Source organism: Physeter macrocephalus, chromosome 20 (genome assembly GCF_002837175.3).
Source record: "Physeter macrocephalus isolate SW-GA chromosome 20, ASM283717v5, whole genome shotgun sequence".
In the NCBI taxonomy this organism is placed as follows: Eukaryota; Metazoa; Chordata; class Mammalia; order Artiodactyla; family Physeteridae; genus Physeter; species Physeter macrocephalus.
The window spans coordinates 73914909-73933947 of record NC_041233.1 but is presented as its reverse complement, the minus strand read 5'-3'; the positions used below and the strand labels follow the sequence as shown (position 1 = coordinate 73933947).

The 19039-nt window shown below is 45.6% G+C and overlaps 1 protein-coding gene across 9 annotated transcripts in view; it reads right to left on the bottom strand.

The window, feature by feature from the left end:
* PLPP4 (phospholipid phosphatase 4) overlaps positions 1-19039 on the bottom strand; it is a 532132-nt gene that overhangs the window by 137731 nt on the left and 375362 nt on the right. For 5 of the 9 annotated variants that reach the window (XM_055080898.1, XM_028481212.1, XM_028481214.1 and 2 more), the window contains 2 exons: positions 18465-18528; positions 16039-16163 (listed from right to left, as the gene is read on the bottom strand). The exons of the other annotated variants lie outside the window; for them this stretch is intronic. In XM_055080898.1, coding sequence (XP_054936873.1) covers positions 16039-16163; positions 18465-18528 — 189 coding nt within the window. The remainder of the gene's footprint in view (positions 1-16038; positions 16164-18464; positions 18529-19039) is intronic. 9 annotated transcript variants of the gene reach the window in all.

Sequence of the window (19039 nt, the reverse complement as noted above, 5' to 3'; positions counted from 1 at the left end):
TCTCTGAAGAACTCACACTAGTTCAAGCATGGCTTGGGAAAATACCCCGATTAGAATTCCCCAATGAATTGTTAAAGAAATTGGTGAGTGACTGCAGTGATACGGATCCTTACATTCTCAAGGCTGGTATCACAGAGGAACATGTAGGGCTGCTGGTGCCGTCGTGGATGAGAGAACTGAGGAAGATCGTATAGTGAGTTTGGGGACTGAAGCGGTACAGAATCCAGGTCTTCTCAGTAAGGATTTAAATGAAAAACTGTAGGAGAGCCAAGCCTTCATCCCACCCACCTTTAAGCTGCACTGCCACTTCCAGGGCAGAGTGAAGGAAAGAGACAGCATCCCAAGGACCCATCTCTGGGTCTCACGGGCCGCAGAGGCTTCAGCTCTTCCCAACACCGGAACTGGCAGGGGGCCACCGGCCAACCACGCAGGCAGGGCACTCTGTGACAGGCAGCTGTGAGGGTGCCAGGGTCACCTGGGCTCCACCCCTCCTCTGCCTCAGCCATCTACAGGCAAGGACAGTGCTGCTTGATCAGGAAGGACACAGAGACTGCCTCTGGAAGAAGAAAATCCCCATCCAAGTGAGTGTTGCACATGCGTGGAAGAATTTTTGAAGACTTTGAGAAATGAGACATCGTTTACCAACTATCAGGGGTCTAACTGTTCCAAATGTCGGGGACGAGAAAGAAGCATCATGGACAGTCACTTTGCAGTGGGTTTTGTGGTTCTTGTTACCACATGAAAAGCTTTTACCAGTTAATTTCTCAGCAGCAATTGAAGAATGAGAGCACAGATGGGCTGGATGCATGAAAGGAGCCGAATATACTTTTACAAAGTCACGAGGCTTATACAGTTCCTGTGTTGGGCCAAAGGCCTCCCAAAGCACCTCTTTTTTCCTGGGGGAGGTGGCCAGCTCCTCTGCAAGAACTTGCACTGCGATGCCTGTGCTATTCCCAATCCCAACTCTCATAAACAGACTGAAGGAGGCCCAGTAACCAGTGGTTTCCCAGGTTGCCTCCAACTTTTTAGAACAACCATCCTAGCTGTACCCAGAGGCTTCCTTTGCCTCCATAAATTGTTATTTGCTTAGGGGACTGACTGGTACTTCTGTTCTTCAGCTTTAGCCACCATCCAACGAGGAAAACAATGGATGAAGCAGCAGGTGATGACTTCCAATCCCACGGTCGAAGGTCAGGCTATGTCTCTGGCAGTTTGTACCTGGGCCCACGCTGGCTGACATTCTGGCTGACCTCACTCTGGGTATCCCCGCCACCGTGACCTTTCTAAGTGCGGTTACAACTGTTAATCAACCTTCTTGGAAATGAATCTCCAGCAGGCCTCCCACTTCTAAGCCTGTGGCTGGCAGGCAAGGGCGCCATGCTGCGGTCACTGATTTGGCCTTGTCCATAAGCCCAGCTCAAGGGAGGCTCTCTGGAACACACACTGGTTTTCAGGAATAATCTAAGTGGCACGCCATAATTCTTAAATACACAGCAGGCCATGATAAGAGAAAATTTTTTTTCAACTCTTTACTTTTGTTTTGAAAAATTATAAGACAGTGAGTTTCTGAAGTGTACAGATCTGTATGTAGAATCAAATTAATATCATAGGTGTAGACATGGGAACCACCACACAAAAAATATGTTGACTGAATATATTGCACAACTCTCGCAGTAAAACACATACTATGAAGGACATAATTAAGAATCTAATGATCAAACACACACCTTTCGGTAGAGAACTCAACTGGATGCATCTGTAGCCTGCTGTCCTACTGTATTAGAAACAAACGCATTTGCTTAGATACATGTGGGGCAGACTTTGCTTCACTCTTGCCCTCCTATCTCCGCCAAAAAGAACAGAGACCAGCCTCTCCAATCTTTCCCAGAGTCAGAGTTCAAGGGGGAATGGGCACTAAATCATCTCATTTAATTTTCCCCACACCTTAAAAAGTAGAGACTAGAACTCCCATTTTACAGATGAGTAAATTGAGGCAGAAAGTCATGAAGCAACTTGCCCAAGATCACATCATTACTAAGTAATGGAGCCAGGCCAAACTCAGGTCTGTCTGAATCTGAAAATAATTATTCTCTACCATAACCAATATAGAAATGTTCTTAAATATCAAAGTATTTATGTAGAGAAATCTAATGACTATAAAAGCAAATTTATCATTTTTTGCCCCAGGATAGGTCTTAAATTAGCATTCTTTTGACATTCAGCAACATGTAGTTATGAACATATAGAGAAAGAGAAAATAAATGAATGCTCACGGTGATTAGACTAGAAATCCAAAAGTCTTAAAATTATCTAAGTGTCCTGGCTCTCTTCTCCATAGGCACCAGGCAGGGATGCTTGGGGTTCTCCCAGTGAGAAGTGTTCTCAGCCCCTCTTCTCTGGTCTTGCCTCACTCTTCCTTCAGAATTAATTGTCCCAGATGCCTCTGATTATGTAAGAGACACCATTTAGTTATTATGTACTTTTCCTACTTGTATATGCAGGCTTGTAATTAGCTATTTGAGTAATGATTTGTTTAATGTCCACTGCTGTCTATCTTGGGCTGCCAAGAATGGCTGTTCAGAATACTCACTGGCCAAGGGTGCCCAGCTGATAAGGGATGCCTGCTTTCTGCTGATGATACCCTGTACCTGGGACTGCATCTGCTGGGAGCAAGAGACACCTTTTCCTAATTGGCATAAGGCACCATATGGCTCACGGTGGCCGTGTCCTGTAAACGCTGCTAGGACAGGGATGGCATCTGTCTCCGCTTATACCACAAGCAGACCTGGCACATAGTAGGTCCACTAAACGAGTGTTGAATAAATGACTGAATCACTAAAGAAATGAGTGAATGAATACTTTCTGAAGCACTTAGAGAGTATTGGGAGTTTTACCTAAGATATCGTGACAAAGGCCAGATCGTGAAATACATGGCAGCATCTCACTTGTTTTTATAGCTAAATCCTAATAACAGGAAGAAACGAATCCTCTGACCATAAGACCAAGAAATGGGGAGACACGGGCAGTTCTTCACTGGGCTCCCTGGCTCAAGCCAGTCAGCAAATGTCAGTCACTTTTCTTCTTTTCCAGAAGGGAATAGTTTTGAAAGAAAATAAATGGAATCTTGTTTTATTTGTAAGGTGTGGTAAATAATACCCAGGCCAAAATACTCAAACATTTGACCAAAAGGCCATATTAGTGAAGGACAAAAATATGAGCCATATTTTTTTTTTACAAAGTTACTAATCACCGTGGGATCTGGAGTCTGTCAAGTTTCACCTAGCATCTAGTTAGTAAATGAACCATAAAGAAAGCAAGGGTTCTTCCTCCCTTCCTCCCCTTCCTTCCTTCTCTCCTTCCTTCCTTTCTTTTCGATGAAAAATTGTAGAGACCCTCATGGCCTAGAAAACAGAGGGAGAAAATCCTATGGGAGACAACCAACTGAAACTGAATCATTTATTGGTGGAAACAAGTACAAAAAGGCTCCCAAAGAAGTTTTAACTTCTGAAAATGTCTGCTTACTAAAGAAACAAAGACTCTGGAATGTCTAAGCTCTGGAGTAAAGAAGGTCGTTGGTCTCTCCTCCCAGGAGTCCCCAGTCCGAAGGTCCCACCCCAGGCTTCCAAGCAGAAAGGACCCTGTCCCACAGTGTCATCTTGGTCTTTGCAGGCATTAGCGGGATCCCCAGCTCTGCTGGAGGGGACAGAGAGGGGATCCAGTCACAAAGCACCTACTGTGTGCCGGCAGACTACAAGGGGCTTCACAGCCTTTATCCTTTTCAATACTCACAACACCGTTGGGAGGTATTTTTAAACCCTCTTATAAAGCTGATGACAGAGAGGTCGAAAAAGACCCAGAATTCCATCACTCAAAATGAGTTATGAAACCCTATCCCAACTATATCCCTTCATCTTCTAAGAGTAAAAGGGAAGACTGAGCAGTCAAGGGTTTGCCATGGGATTACACTGCTGATTAGCAGGAGGGCTGACCACACTACCCTAACAGCTCAGGTCTCCTTCTTACTCTAGACAAAGGAAGGCATGGGTGTTCCGAGAACTCAGCGTTGACGGTGAATTTGGGACCCATTTTTTATAGCATAAATGTAGCTTCACTTGAGTCTTTTTTCAATTAAGCTAACAAAGCAATTAGTTCAATAAATATTTGGAGGCACCTATAATGAGCCATTCGCTGTGCTAGGCCCTGGGAACACATCAGTGCTGGGGATAATCAAGGTTCCTGCTCTCATGAAGCAGAGGCAGACAAAAAACAGGTAAACAACCAGGATGATGACGGACTCAACTATGTGCTATGACAAAGAATGATGATAGGAGTTTCGGGGTATTCAGGGTGGTTTTCTTAAACAAAGCCACCTTTAGGCTGAAACTCAAGAATAAGCAGGAGCTAGCCATGGTAATGTCTTAGTTTGAGTTCCCTCAGTATGAGACCCTGAGATGGATTCAAGTGCAAGTAGTTTAATAGGAAGATAGTCCCAGGAAACATCAGTGGGGAAGTGAGAGGGATGGGAGGAAGCCAGCAAAGCGTGTGACATCAAGCAAGTTACCACTGCGGGCAGCAAGGGCTCAGTTCCACTGGGGAACTCTGGGAGACAGTGTAAAACACACACCTCAGACCTGTTCCACCTAAGGGCTAAGGTAGCTGGGGTATTTACAGATCATCCCCCAGTAATCATTGGCTGTAGGCTACTAGGGCAGGGGTCCCCAACCCCTGGGCCACGGACAGCTACCGGTCCGTGGCCCGTTAGGAACCGGGCCGCACAGCAGGAGGTGAGCAGCGGGCAAGCGAGCGAAGCTTCGTCTGTGTTTACAGCCGCTCCCCATCGCTCGCGTTACGGCCTGAGCTCCGCCTCCTGTCAGCGTTATGGTGAGCTGTACAATTATTTCATTATACATTACAATGTAATTATAATAGAAATAAAGTGCACAGTAAATGTAATGCGCTTGAATCATCCCGAAACCATCCCCCCAGCCCCGGGTCCTTGGAAAAACTGTCTTCCACGAAACCGGTGCCTCGTGCCAAAGAGGTTGGGGACCACTGCTCTAGGGGACAGGGTAAGCATTCATTCCCTATGTGCCCAGTCTGTCGTAAGCACAGGCAGAGAGGGTCCTGGCAACCACAGAAGCCCTCAGAGAGAGAAGCAGGTGCTGGTAGTTAGAAATTGACGTGTATTACATAGTAAGTGCTAAAGGAATATGAGTGGGTTCTGACAGCTTGAATGTGTTCAAGCACTGGCTTGAATCATTCAACAACTGCACACACTTGGCTGCAGAATGATCTGCTTCATTTTCCTTCAGCAGACTCAACTTCTTAATTAAGTTGGCTCCAGCTAACACTCAAATGACTTTGCGCATTTGCCAAGCAGATGCCAACAGAGGCAAGAGAGATGGCCCCCAGGCCCAGTGAGAGGCATAAGGAAGCAAGTCTGGAATGAAATATGTGCTGTAGAGATCCTCATGGGAATAACGTATGTATGTTTATGAGTTCTACCCGAAAGGGAAAAGAAAACACACTGGTTCTAAGGATATGCACACTAGATATGAATCTGTGAAAACACAAAGAAAGGACCTGGGGTGGTTCTGAACCCAAAAGATAATATTTCTATGGCAGGTGCCCCAGCTGAGCCTGAGTCCCACCTCAGGACCAGAACAATTTCCAGAGAAGGGGATTGTGGAACAGTGTTGTCTCATGGTATCCACCTACCTACTTCCCTTCCTTCCTTCCTCCCATCTATCTGTACCCCAAAAGATGTCTGTTACAGAAGACATGTGGTCATTTGAATTTCTAGTTTTAGAACACGCCTAACATGCTAAATGACTTCTCGGCTTAAATTTGGAAGATTGAGTTAAAAGCCAATGGTTGGAAACAGTGATAAAAGGAACCCACACAAAACAGCTGCCTATCCAACAATTCCTTTACAATTCAAGTCCATTCTATCACCACAGGCCAAGAACAAGATCTCTGATGGGGGCTTCCCTGGTGGCGCAGTGGTTGAGAGCCCACCTGCCGATGCAGGGGACACGGGTTCGTGCCCCGGTCCGGGAGGATCCCACGTGCCGCGGAGCAGCTGCGTCAGTGAGCCATGGCCGCTGAGCCTGCGCGTCCGGAGCCTGTGCTCCGAAGCGGGAGAGGCCACGGCAGTGAGAGGCCCGCGTACCACAAAAAAAAAAAGATCTCTGATGGGCCTAGGGGCTTCACATCCACAAGAAGTCATTACATGAAATAGGAGGAGAGAGAATGAAGAGCACAGGACATCTCATAATGATAAAAGGGTCAAGATAACAAGACTATATAACAATCATAAATGTGTAAGTGCCTATAAAAAGAGCTCCAAAACATAAGAAGCAAAACCAGCAAAACTAAAAAGAGAAACAGACAAAATCTGTAATCACAGTTGAACATTATCAAACTCTACTCTCAACTGACAGGACGAGACAAAAAGAAGAAAAGAAAGAATCAAAAGTCTCTGAATGACACCATCTTAAACTTAACTGACACATACAGAATGCCACGCCCAACAAATTCAGAATATGTTTTCAGGTGTGAATGAAAGATTCACCAAGATAAAGTATACACTAGGCAATAAAACAAATCTCCATAAATTTCAAAAGACTGAAATTTTGTATAGTATGTTTTCTAGTCACAATAAAACTAAATTAAAAATTCATAACACTGAAATAGCTGGAAAAGCCTTCAATATTCGGAAAGTAAAAAAATTCACTTCTAAATAATCCATAGATCAAAGAAGAAACCACAAGGGATGTTAGAAAATATTTTGAACATAATAACAATAAAAATACAATATAACAAATTTTGTGGAATACAGCTAAAACAGGACTTAAGGGAAATTTATAGCTTTCAATGCTTACATTAGAAAGGAAAAAAGACTTTAAAAACTATTATTTCAATTTCCAACTTAAGACTCTGAGCAAATTGAACACAAACTAAAAAGAAGGAGGCAAGGAAGATAAGAGCCAAAGCCAACAAAGCAGAAAAGACACAAAAATAGAGAAAATAAAGACCAAAGTTGATTGTTTGAAAAGTTTAATAAAATTGATAAACCACGCATAAAGTTAATCAATAAAAAAAGGAGAGAAAATACAAGTTACTATATCAGAAATGGAAGAGGGCCTATCACTACTGTTCTTTCTTAACAGACATCAAAAAGTCAATAAAGGAATATTATGAACACTTTTATACTAACAAATTCAACAATCTAGATGCATGTACAAACTAGTTTAAAAACATAATTTATCAAAACTGACATAAGGGAGTTCCACCTCCAGAATGGCACATGAGAAGCCCTGTGGACCCCACTCCCAAGCTAAACTGGAGAATATTACTGAAAAAATAATTAAGTCTCTGGAAGTGGTCCTAAGAGCATACAGCAAATGAAGAAACATTAATTTAAGAAGATATACTAAAACTCAGTAAGGACAGTGAGAATCTGTGGCATCTGAACCTTGATCCATTCTTCCTCCTTCCCTCCCAGCCTAGGGTGGGATGGAAAGTCCATTCCAGACGGGTACAGCCCAGAACGCAGGGCTCCCTCTCCCTCGTCCCACAGCTTCTAGTCAAGGGCAATGTTATCTTGCTGGGAGAGACAGGCTGTTATCACCTCCCAAGAAGACCAGAAGCTGCTGTGCTGCCCTCCATCCAGTGCCCAAGTCCTAGGCATGAGCATCACTTAGAAAGAACCTGCCACTGTCCCTGTCTTCAGCCCCAGAGACAAGGTTCGGGGAGAGGCAGACCTTAAAACAGAGAGCTCTGGAGCTCTTCCAAAGGAACTGACTTTATCGGAACTTGGTAAAGTTCAAGCCGAAGGGTACTCTCACAAACATTGTATGTAAGCTTGCGATGAAAAGCAATTAAGAGGAGAACAGTAACTTCACTGGAGATATAAACTAAATGGTAGGCCAGCTAGTTTACCAGCAAGAACCAGGGAAAGAAGAAGGGGATGTTCGTCTTGGGGGGATGGACAAATCTCAAACATGACCTCAAAAGCTATCCCTGAAAAGGAGCTTGAATTTAATTGGATGAATCTGTGGAGAGCAACTTATGTCCCAGAGCATTGCTGAAAACAATAGAGCCATCAAGCAGTGGAACCTAGCACTGGGGTGTGGCCAGGGAAAAACACAGTCAAAGAGAACCCTACTAAAACCACCGTCATCCCAGGTGAGTGTGCACATGCCCAAGGCTGCAGCCTCTGAGGAGCCACATCACACTGAGGCTTCACACAGTAGGGTAAACAGGCTTCACTAAAATAATCCAACCAGTCACTAAACAAATAAATAAGCAAACAGCAAAAACAAGCCCCAGAATGAGGAATGATCAGTACCCACAACTGCTCTAATATATTACCCAAACTACCCAATCTCCAAAAACAACAACGACAACATTATGAGACATGCAAAGAAACAAGAAAGTCTTACCTGTACTCAGGAGGAGAAAGCTTACTGCTTGTAAGAGAAACCAAGAACACCATTCCCCACCGAGACAATGTTGCCCCCAAGGGGACAAAAATTGGTTCTTGGGGAGATGAGAAAATCTTAGCTATTACAATTGTTTGTGGTCCTCCAGAGGGCCACAGCACATAAACAGATATACAATCTATCTGTGGAATTAATATTTCGTGGTAGAGAAGAGAAACTGGGCGGGGAGGGGGGAGCTTATAAAATGAGGAAGGGTGATAATGCAAAAAAGACTGCGGAACATCATCCTACAAAGAGGTCTGATTCTTCTTAAAGCAATCATTGCCTCCAAGGCTTGGGCATCCCCAAAGCAAGTCCTTCCAGCATTCAGGGGAGTCTTCATCTGAATGGTGAAAAAGCTGCAAAATAAGTGCAGTTGCTTCCCAGAACCTCGGAAATCGTCTTGGAAGTTTGAGATAAAGGATAATACAAAATTAGGAAAAAAGCCAGGAGAGGCTCTTGCCAAGTCCGATGCGTCCCTTGACATGATAGTGAATATGGGAGCTTTCATTTCTCAGTTAGAAGACAAACCACACAAATGGAACTGACCTCAGACAAATGACCAGCAATTTGTCCTGGTTGAACCAATGACCCAAAGCAGCCCATGCCATTTTATACCATTTTTAAAAGAAGAAGAAGAAGAAGCTTCCCACCTACCAGCAAAAACCCTGGATAGCAATTTCATTTCATTAAATGGTGCAAAACAAACAAATCCCGCAATGTCTTCTGCTCTCCTATTTCCTGTTTCTTTATGCAAAAGCCTGCCTAACCTCTCCAAAAAGCAGCTGGTTTATAATACTGAATATTCATGCTTGATGGAATTAAACCTGGCTGCTTAGCATAGATGATATCTTATGATAATTTCTCAATCCAGAGTTACAACCCATTTAGTTTTGTTCCACAAAAGCAAACTCCCAGACACTCAGCCTACAAAGACCCTTCGGCGTATGCACTCCACTCTCAGGGACTCCGTCATCCAAGTAACGCTGAGGTGGCATGAGAATCGTCTAACATATGGTGCCCCTGCAACTATTAGGTATTAGAGCATTATGATGGTATTTCTGAACTTAAAACGATAGGGGAAGGAAGGAACAATAGCGTGATGCCTAATCTTATGTGTCAACTTGGCTAGGTCATAGCGCCCAGGTGTTTGGTCAAACACCAGTCTGGAAGTTGCTTTGAAGACATTTTTTAGATATGATGAGCATTTACAATCCGTTGACTTTAAGTAAAGGAGCTCACCCTCCATGATGTAGGTGGGTCTCATCCAATCATTTAAAGGCCTTAGGAACAAAGACTGAGGTTTCCCAAGTGAGAAATTCTACCTCAAGACTACAACAGAGAAATCCTACCCAGATTTCCAGCCTGCCGGCCTGCCTTACAGATTTCAGACTTGCCAGCGCTCACAATCTTGTGAGCCAATTCCTTAAAATAACTATTCCTCTCCCTCTCTCTATATACATATACCCTATTGGTTCTGTTTCTCTGGAGAACCCTGACTAATGCAAATAGGGAAACAAATTCTATCTTAAATGGAGCTAGAAGCACCTCAACTGCACCCCACAATACATGAGGATGGGAAGCAGCTGGCAGAGCCGGGAAAAGGCGCGCCTCCACGCCTGCGGACAGTGGTGCTGATGAGAGCGCTAATTCAGCAGGCAGGGCCCTGCAAAGCTTTGAACCGGTACTGCAGGAGGCAGGGGTGAGACGTGGGCTGGACAGCAAAGTAGCTGGAAAGTTCCCAGAGAGCAGTTAAACTCTCCAGGTCCCCACCCCATCCTCAAAGCAGGAAACTGTCACCTCCCCAACTTTTGAAGGAGGTAGGAGGTTTAACCATTCAAGGCTCTGGGCTGGGAAAAAGCAGGCAAGTAGAAAACAGGGCTGAACAATCAGACCGAACACAGGGGCCTGAGGGAAGGTCTGCAAGGTGACCTGTGAGAAACCAAGCCCCTGGGCTTGGCTTCCAGAGCGCCAGGTTCATGTACACCTGGCCAGAGACAGGGAAGGGGGGTGCCTCCTCCAGGGAGTGGAAGGGCCTTTAAGTAAAGGCCAGGTGCTAACACTCAGGGTCAACCCGTTCACTCCCCACCCACCCTGCAGTGAAGCCCACTTAATGGGCCCCGCCCAGTTAGCTTCAGTGCTCCCACGTTAAATAAGAACATCCAGCCGAAGATCTCCAGATATTTAAGGAAAGCTAGATACCAAAAAACATGCAGATAAAGAGAAGGCGAGAGCAGATGATACCTGCAGACTAAGAAGAAAGAGACACTGTACTTACGACAAAAGAACCCGACGTTATTTTTTGTTTAATCCGAGTTCAGGAAAGAGCTTTTGGAAATTAAGAATATAAAAATCATAATACATTCAATAGAAGGGCTGGTAAATAAAATTTTTTAAATCTCCTAGAGAGATGAACAAAAAGACAAAGACAATAGGAAATCAAATTAAAAGATAAAATCAACCCAGGAGATTCAGTATCTGCCTAATACAGGATCCAGAGAAAAGAAATAGGGAATATAGAGGGAGGGACACAAAGTTACAGAATAAAAGGACCCACTGAGAGACCAGAACAGTAAATACAAAGAAAAGAGTCCCAGGAAGGCACATCATTGTGAAACTTCAGATGACCAGAGATAAAGGCTCCTAGGAGGTTCCAGAGAGAGAAAGAGAAAAGCAAAATGAAAGCAGGGAATGTCACTGGGTCTCTCTGAAGCACACGGTAAACTAGAATCCTGCACAGAACTGATTTTCAACCTAGAATTCTACACTCAGCTAGAAAACAGAATAAAGACACTTCAAACATAAATGACCCAAAACACCTAGCTCACGCGTACTCTCCTGGGAAATGACAGGAGAAAGAGCTTGTCCTCCAGAGGCTTTCCCTGTTCCCCAACTGGAATTCCCAGCTCCCCAATCCCAGAGCACTGTGTTAAAGCACCTTGTATTTGCCCTGGCCCCAAGCAGCACACGGCCACGTCTGAGCATCCTGGACCCTCCCCAAGTGCAAGCCTGTACCTATAAAACACTAAGTACTCAAGAAGAATCTGTTAAATCACCATCGGCCAGACATGCCTTGAAATTTTGTCTGTCATTTAAAGAATGCATCCCACAAGCACTGATTATCCCATAAATGCCCCCTTTTTATACGATAATGGACTTGTTTTAAGATGAAACATCTACGTGCACAATTCAAGCGCACTGGTCTTGCTTTAGTAAAGCCTTTCTCTTAGACGTTAGTTTATTAGAGCAGTTTTCGGTTCACAGCAAATTTTAAAAGGTACAGAGACTTCCCATAGACTCCCAGCCCCTACACATACAGAGCCTCCCTCATTAGCAACATCCTCCAGCAGCTGTGACAATTGCTGAACCTACACTGACACATCACAATCACCTAACACCCACAGTTCGTATTAGGCTTCAGTCCTGGTGTTGTACATTCTACGCGTTTCAACAAACGGGTCGCGGCAGCCATCCACCATTGCAGTGTCATACAGAGCAGTTTCACTGCCTAAAAATCCTCTGTGCTCTGCCTGTTCATCCCTCCCCCACGGGGACCCCTGTGGTAAGGCCTTTTAATACTATTTGTTTGGAGTATGGGCAACACGTTTGCAGTTTTGTGGGTCAGGTCGCTCTGCAACGACTCAACTCTGCCATTGTAAAGTGAAAGCCTCCATAAACAATACGTAAATGATGGGCATCTCTGTGTACCGATAACACTTTATTTACTGAACAGGCAGCCCACACGCTCTCATTTGCCGACCCCTGGACAACAGTATCACTTTATTCATTCCCACCCTTTTACAGAAAAGAAGTTTCTTAATAGCTTGACTTGGCAATAATAAGGTTTTTTGTTTTTGTTTTTCAATTTTTCTCTCTGAAATCTATCCTCTTTCTGGAAGTTGAAACAACACCCAATCAAAAGCTGCGATGGTATATGATGAAAGACAATCCCCTTTTCAGAATATCCCTGCTTTGAAGCCACATTGCCTTTCTCCACTTTAAACCCCAAGCTTCTCAAAACTCTGAAGGAAATCACTCGCTCTCTGAAACTGTGACCTCTGCTTTTCCAGCAAGCGTGGCTTAGGCTGCCTCACAGAGCAAGTCCCATAGAATGGCTACCACAGGGACGTGCCATTTGCTGAAAGTCTGGCACACGAGCCCTTCAGGGCAGTGCCGTTGGACTGCTTATGGTAAACTGAGAACAAGATCTTTTGTTTCCAAAAGTAATCAACGTTTGTTCTTGCGTTCAAAGAAAACCAACTGTTCTGCAGGACAACCCGTGGACATCGACTACCTTCCAGTCACCAGTCACCTGTGAACAGAGCAGATGCAAAGCCACGTTTACCTAGAATGGGGAGTTCGTCTCCGGAGATCCCTCGGTCCGGAACCCCTGTGTCCACTCACCCAAATGCAACCCACGAAGTTGATTTTACTGAAGGGAGAAAGAGAGTGTACACAAAATGGGAGTCCACTGAGGTCACCCCCTCTGAGGTCTGCCACCTCTTTGGAGGAGCAAAGAGTCACACCAACCACTAGGCTTCCTATTAGCTACAATAAGAAATCCAGAAAACAGCACTGATGGTTTTTCTAAGTGGATATGGCAGCTCCCTGCAAGGCAATCTCTGACCTGTCATAAAAAAGAGGAAGAGAGCAGATGAAAATACTCACCAAAGCCTAGAGGCTGGGGAGGAGTCTGTGTCTGCCAAGTAGTAAAAGTCTGTAACATTATAAGTACATCTTAAGCAAAAGACAGTAATAGCCTCTGTCAAAAAACTTGTCTAGCACAGATGGGACAACAGCCTCGCATTAGACAAGGCAGCTGGTGGGCAGACTTGTCAGGAAACGCATTTGACAGGGAGGATGCGCCTCTGAAAGAAACACTTTTGTGGGTCCTGGCCTCTACTCTTTGTGGCCCAGCAGTCTTCTAGCTTGAGTTATTCACATAAGACCTATTTCCCTCCCAAGTTCAAATGCAACAGTAGCTACAAAATTGTGCTGCAGTCCTCAGTTAACAGTCTGAAAGCCAGGATTAAGGTTTTCCCACAGGGTTTCACTTCTTACTGCTTATAATTTTTGAAGCCCCTTTAAGCTCAGCACCAAGTCTTTGGGAGAACAGAACATGTCTTAAAACAACAGAGAACTTGAGTGACCCCACAAGGATACAGATGGAGAGCAGACAGAAGCGGACCCCAGGTGAATACCATCCCAGGTACCTCTAAACAATGCCAGCACAGGAATCCCTGACAGCAAGGCGACAGGAAATCAATACCGCAGGCATTCCTCCAGCTGGCACCTACACTGCCTCCGAAACAGGCTCACTTAAAACAAAACATGACTTCAGAGAGGAAGAACAAACTCGGACAGGAAGTGATTCCAAATGGATGCGTGACCTTAAATGACGGGAGTGACTGGAGCCTAGAAGCACTGTGAACCCTACACCGTCATGCAGGCTGTGCCCCCGGCAATACTAACCTCGGAGGGCATTTTAGGAAGCACGCCCAGGAGCGTGCTGTCTCCCAATCTCCCCCACGACTCCAAAGCCAAACCCTCTCCATGAACCAATGATGTGTTCAATCTAAGTCTCCTTTTTCTTTTCTCAGGGCTGCTGTGACAAATTACCACAAACCTGGTGGCTGAAAATGAAAGAAATTTATTCCCTCACAGTTCTGGAAGCCAGAAGTCCAAAATCAAGGTGTTGGCCGGGCCACGGTCCCTGTGAAGGCCCCCGGGGAGGCTCCTTCCCTGCCTCTTCCAGCTTCTGGTGGCTCCAGGTGTTCCCTGGCTTGTGGCTGCATCACTCCAATCACTGCCTCTGCCTTCACGTGGCCTTCTTCCTTGCATCTCTAAGTCTCAATGTTCTTCTGCCTTTCTCTTATAGGGACATCTGTCATTGGACTTAGGGCCCACCCTAAAGCCAGGATGATCTCATCTTGAGATCCTTAACTTAATTACATCCGCAAAGACTTTTTTCCAAATAAGGTCACATTCACAGGTTCTGTGGGCTAGGACTTGGACATACCTTTTGGGGGGCCATTATTCAACCCACTAAAGTCTCCAGTAAACCAGAGGAGAAAATGAGTTATTTATTTAAATGAACGTGGGCTGTGAACACCTTGTTGTATTTAATCACCTAAAGCCCAAGACACTATCGAGTTAGAGGCTGGCATGAAGGTCAGCTAAGTGTCCTTGAACAAGTTGCTGAGTCTGTCTAAGCTTCACCGTCCCTGTACACAAAGTGGGGACAACCGGACCTGGCAGGGCTGTGGCATAGGTTGATGGGAGATCCACTTAGAGGGCCGGGCACCTCTATATCGTTGACAGGCCCTAATCTCTAATGACTGAGCAAAACGCCCAACAAACACTCTGCAGGAAAGGCCGTCCAGTTATTCCCTGATCCAGCCACTATCAGGGTGTGTATTAGGTACTCAGAAAAAAGAGAAAAGATTAAGGTAACAGGCTCGCCAAAGCTAAACAACGATCAGGCCTGTGGGGAATCAACGACTCCGGGTCAGGAGAGTAGGCTGTCCTCTCCCAGGTGGTCACCTGTGGGCCTGGTTCCTCTCCAATGATCCCAGAATCACCAACCTAAATATACAGCCTGCCACTGCCCGTGGCTTCCCCAGGACACGAGCTGTGTCTCACTTACCTTTGTGTCCCCAACACCTATCGCAGTCAGTGCCTGGCACCTAAGTCGCTCAGTAAACACCGATGGAACAAGTGAAGACACAAACCAGAACACTCTGGGAACCTCAGCCCTGAGACTAAACAATGCATGGATGACTGAAGTTTATTTGAAGCATGATACCAAGCACTTGACAGATACTGAATGGACTAAATAAGATAAAGTACCTTAACATCTGGGCCTGGCAGACGCTCCAGAAACGCCAGTGATCCTCATCTCTTATTTTAACCCTCACTCCAACCAATAGCGGAGGCCTTATTCCCACTTTACACAGCAGGAACTGAGGCACAGAGAGGTTAAGTCACAGAGCTAGGACCTGGCAGAGTCAGGGTTTGTCACACTTTAAAGACCTGTATGCTTTGCACTATACCACACTGCACCTGATTCATGTCATTTACTCTTTGCTTAAGGCTGGTCCCAGCTCACATACCCATAATCTGACTGTATATTGGGGTGGGTGTATGTTCATTTATATATATACTATATGTTGGTACACACACACACATACACTACCTTCAATGAAGGAGTAAACTAGACAGAACGCTGAGCTGGAAGGCATGAGGTCCCAGGGAACATGGTTAATTCCCTTGCACTGTCCAGTTCTGGTTGGTACTGCCAAACGGTAAAGTGTCACATGCTACACTCTGCCGAGTTCACAAATGCAACATATACCATGTTTTGTAAACTCCAGAGCCTTGTCCTCAGGCTTATTATTTCCTATTAAATATCTTGTTTCTAAGCCAGCCAGTGAAGAAAAGTGAACGGTGCTCGACCTTCGTGTATCAACTCTTTTCTCTCCACCTAAACTCCCGAAGAAAGTGATCAGGAGACATGACCCAGGAATTAGAGTGTCCCAGCCACTGAACTTACAGGAGGAATGGATGCTGGGGAAGCTTTTGCGGCCCTCGGACACCAGATCGGGGTCACCTGTGCAGTGCATTTCCGAGTTCATCACTCCATCTGGAAAGCAGCGGTAAAAGAAATCGGGGCGAGGTCTACAAAAGACACCATGGACATTTTCAATATAAAACGCTGCCATCACAAACAAACCCCAAGCTAACCCTGCTGTCCCCTGCTGTCCTCGCTCTTCCTTCTGCCATCAACAGCGCAGCCCGCCCCGCCCCAAAGACACTATGGGCTTAGGCGAAGCTCAGGCTTTGGGGTCAGAAAGATCTGGGCTGGAACTCCCACTCTGCCACTTACTAGTTTTATGACCTTGGGTAGGTCATGTAGCCATCCCCCACCCCAGCCTCAGTTTCCACATCTGTAAAAGAGGGAGATCAATACCTACCCAAAGGTGAGGTCCTGCAGGTCACTTGAGATGACTTCCAGGAGCCACCTAAGCACAGGGCCGGCAGAGCAGAGGGTAGTTCCTGCCTCCACCTGTGGGTCCGCTACTCGGAGGCTGCTTCCAGGACCCAAGCCTCCAGGCTCCTCGTGGCCCTGTATCTTGAATTTGGACGGCCAACTGCCTGCCCTTCCTTAAATAGCAGGTCTCACTTAACCTCACTGAGAGGACCTGGAAGCTCAGCTCCAAGATGCAGAGCACACGGTCGCCAGGTGGGCTCCTGGTCCAGGTTGTGGCGGAGGCTCTACAGGGAAGCAGTTACAAGCCGGCCCCGAGGCCGAGCCTCCTGCCACAATCACGGCTAACGTGCACTGAGTACGTACTGCATACCAGACCCAGCACTAAGCACCGCCCATGGGTGCATGTTTTTTTAAATTTTATTTTCTTTTAAAATTTTTATTGGCGTATAGTTGCTTTACAATGTTGTGTTAGTGTCTGCTGTACAGTAAAGTGAATCAGTTATATGTATACAGATTCCCCTCTTTTTTAGATTTCCTTCCCAGTGAGGTCACCACAGAGCACTGAGTAGGGCTCCCTGTGCTACACGGCAGGTTCTCATTATACATAGTGGTGTACATAAGTCAATCCCCATCTCCCAATTCGTCCCACCCCTCTTTCCCCCTCGGTAACCGTAAGTTTGCTCTCTACATCTGTCACTCTATGTGTCATACGATTCTTATGACAACCCGGGGGCAGGCCCTCGGCCCTCCTTCATTTCACAGGTGTGAAAATGAAGGCTCAGAAAGATTACACTACTGCCCAAGGTCACACCCAACCAGTAAGTGGCAAAGACAAGCTCTGAACCCCAGCAACTGGATTCTTGTACCTACACAGCCCGCCCTGTGCTTGTCCACCTCACTCAAGTGTGGATTCTCACACAGATGTATGATGGTGAATTACTTCACATTAATTCACCTAACCTTTGCCGAATGCCTGCCGTGGACAAGGTCTGGCTAGCGCTGTCAACACAATCCCCCTTTTCTGTAGGTACTGGGTTACAGTTCACACAGACTGACTCACTGGTCCTCCAGCTCTGGGATCTGGGCCCAATAACGATCTACCGCTATCCGTAACATATCAATTATCAGTAATCTATCAGAACTGCTGGCTTACTGTCTCTCGCCTACGTGGCTAGTGTTTCTCCAAGTGTGGCTATTCACCTACTGAACCAGAACCTCAGAGCAGACACGGCGTGGGAATCGGCGTTTTATCAGGCCCCACAGCAACTCTAAGCCTGGAAAGTTGCAAGGACCCTGCAGCCCCAAGCCACGCACTGCCCAATCTGTATCCCTCTTCTGCCCCCTCGATGCCTGGCCAGCACCACGCACCCAGTATTTACATGATCACTGATACTGAGGTTCCAAGAGGGGAACCAACCTGTCCAAGGCCAACAGCTAGTCAGGGCCAAGGTCAGGTCCTGAATCCGGGTCTTTTGACGGTTCGTCTCTACAGAGATTAGCTCACTGCCAGAGCGCTTGAGGGAGGAGGCGAGATAAATGGAGAAGAGAAATCACTTCCCAGGGGAGTGAGAGAAATGTGCCATGAGCCAAAGCTCAAATGCCAATCCGTATTTCTTATTCCAAAGAGAACGATAAAGAAGAAAGCTTATTTATTTTTTGGAGGCCAAAACTGGCAAGTGAGTGGGTGTCTGGTGAGGCCCTGGAACATCAGTGGATGGACCAGAGATGCCAGCAGTGGGCTTTGGTCCACAAGAAAGTATAGTCAGTGGGTACTGCTTTACTATTGATGCCCTGCTTTCTGAAATACTGAGTTCGTAATTCAAAGGAGAGGAAAGATCTGTGTTGAGGACAGAAATCTCAGAAGGACAATAACTTAAGGGAAAACCAGAAGAGCTCAAATTTGTCCCATCCAGTGTCCTGTGGCCAAGGCTCCTACATAGACAACCTTGAGAAGCAAAGTCACTATTTGTTTCTTTTTTGGAACTTACCTTCCCACTATTAATTTAATAGTGTTTGTGCAGACTCCATTCAAAGCAAGAGCCAAGGACACGGCTACAAAACAAAACCAACAGACAGAAGAATAACCAGCGGGCTCGCAAATCAAAACCATCATCATCATCGTATCATCATCATCACCATCACCTCTGTTCCATCATATACTACTATTTAACTTATGACCATAGAAATATGAGCAAATACCCTAAAAAAGGGAGGCAAGTTTGAGCAGCTAAAGGAAAATGTAATTAGATCAGGACTTTGGAGAGTGACTCATAAAATTCCAGGCCCCTGTGACATGAAATTGATCTCTCCTCCTTGACTGAAATTTTCAATATCACTGAGAAGCCCATCTATCACATTCTGGCCTGATAGGAACAGATTTAATAGGACAGCATGTAGAATCCCTTTTACTGGTAGCAAGAAACATAACTTTTTTATTTCCTTCTGGCAATCTTCTCAGACACAATTCTAATCAGAGCAGCTGCTGGAATCCTACTGCAAGTAGGACGTGCCCACTCAGCCATCACCTCCTTGTTGACCCATCTCCTGCTGACGGCTGTCCACT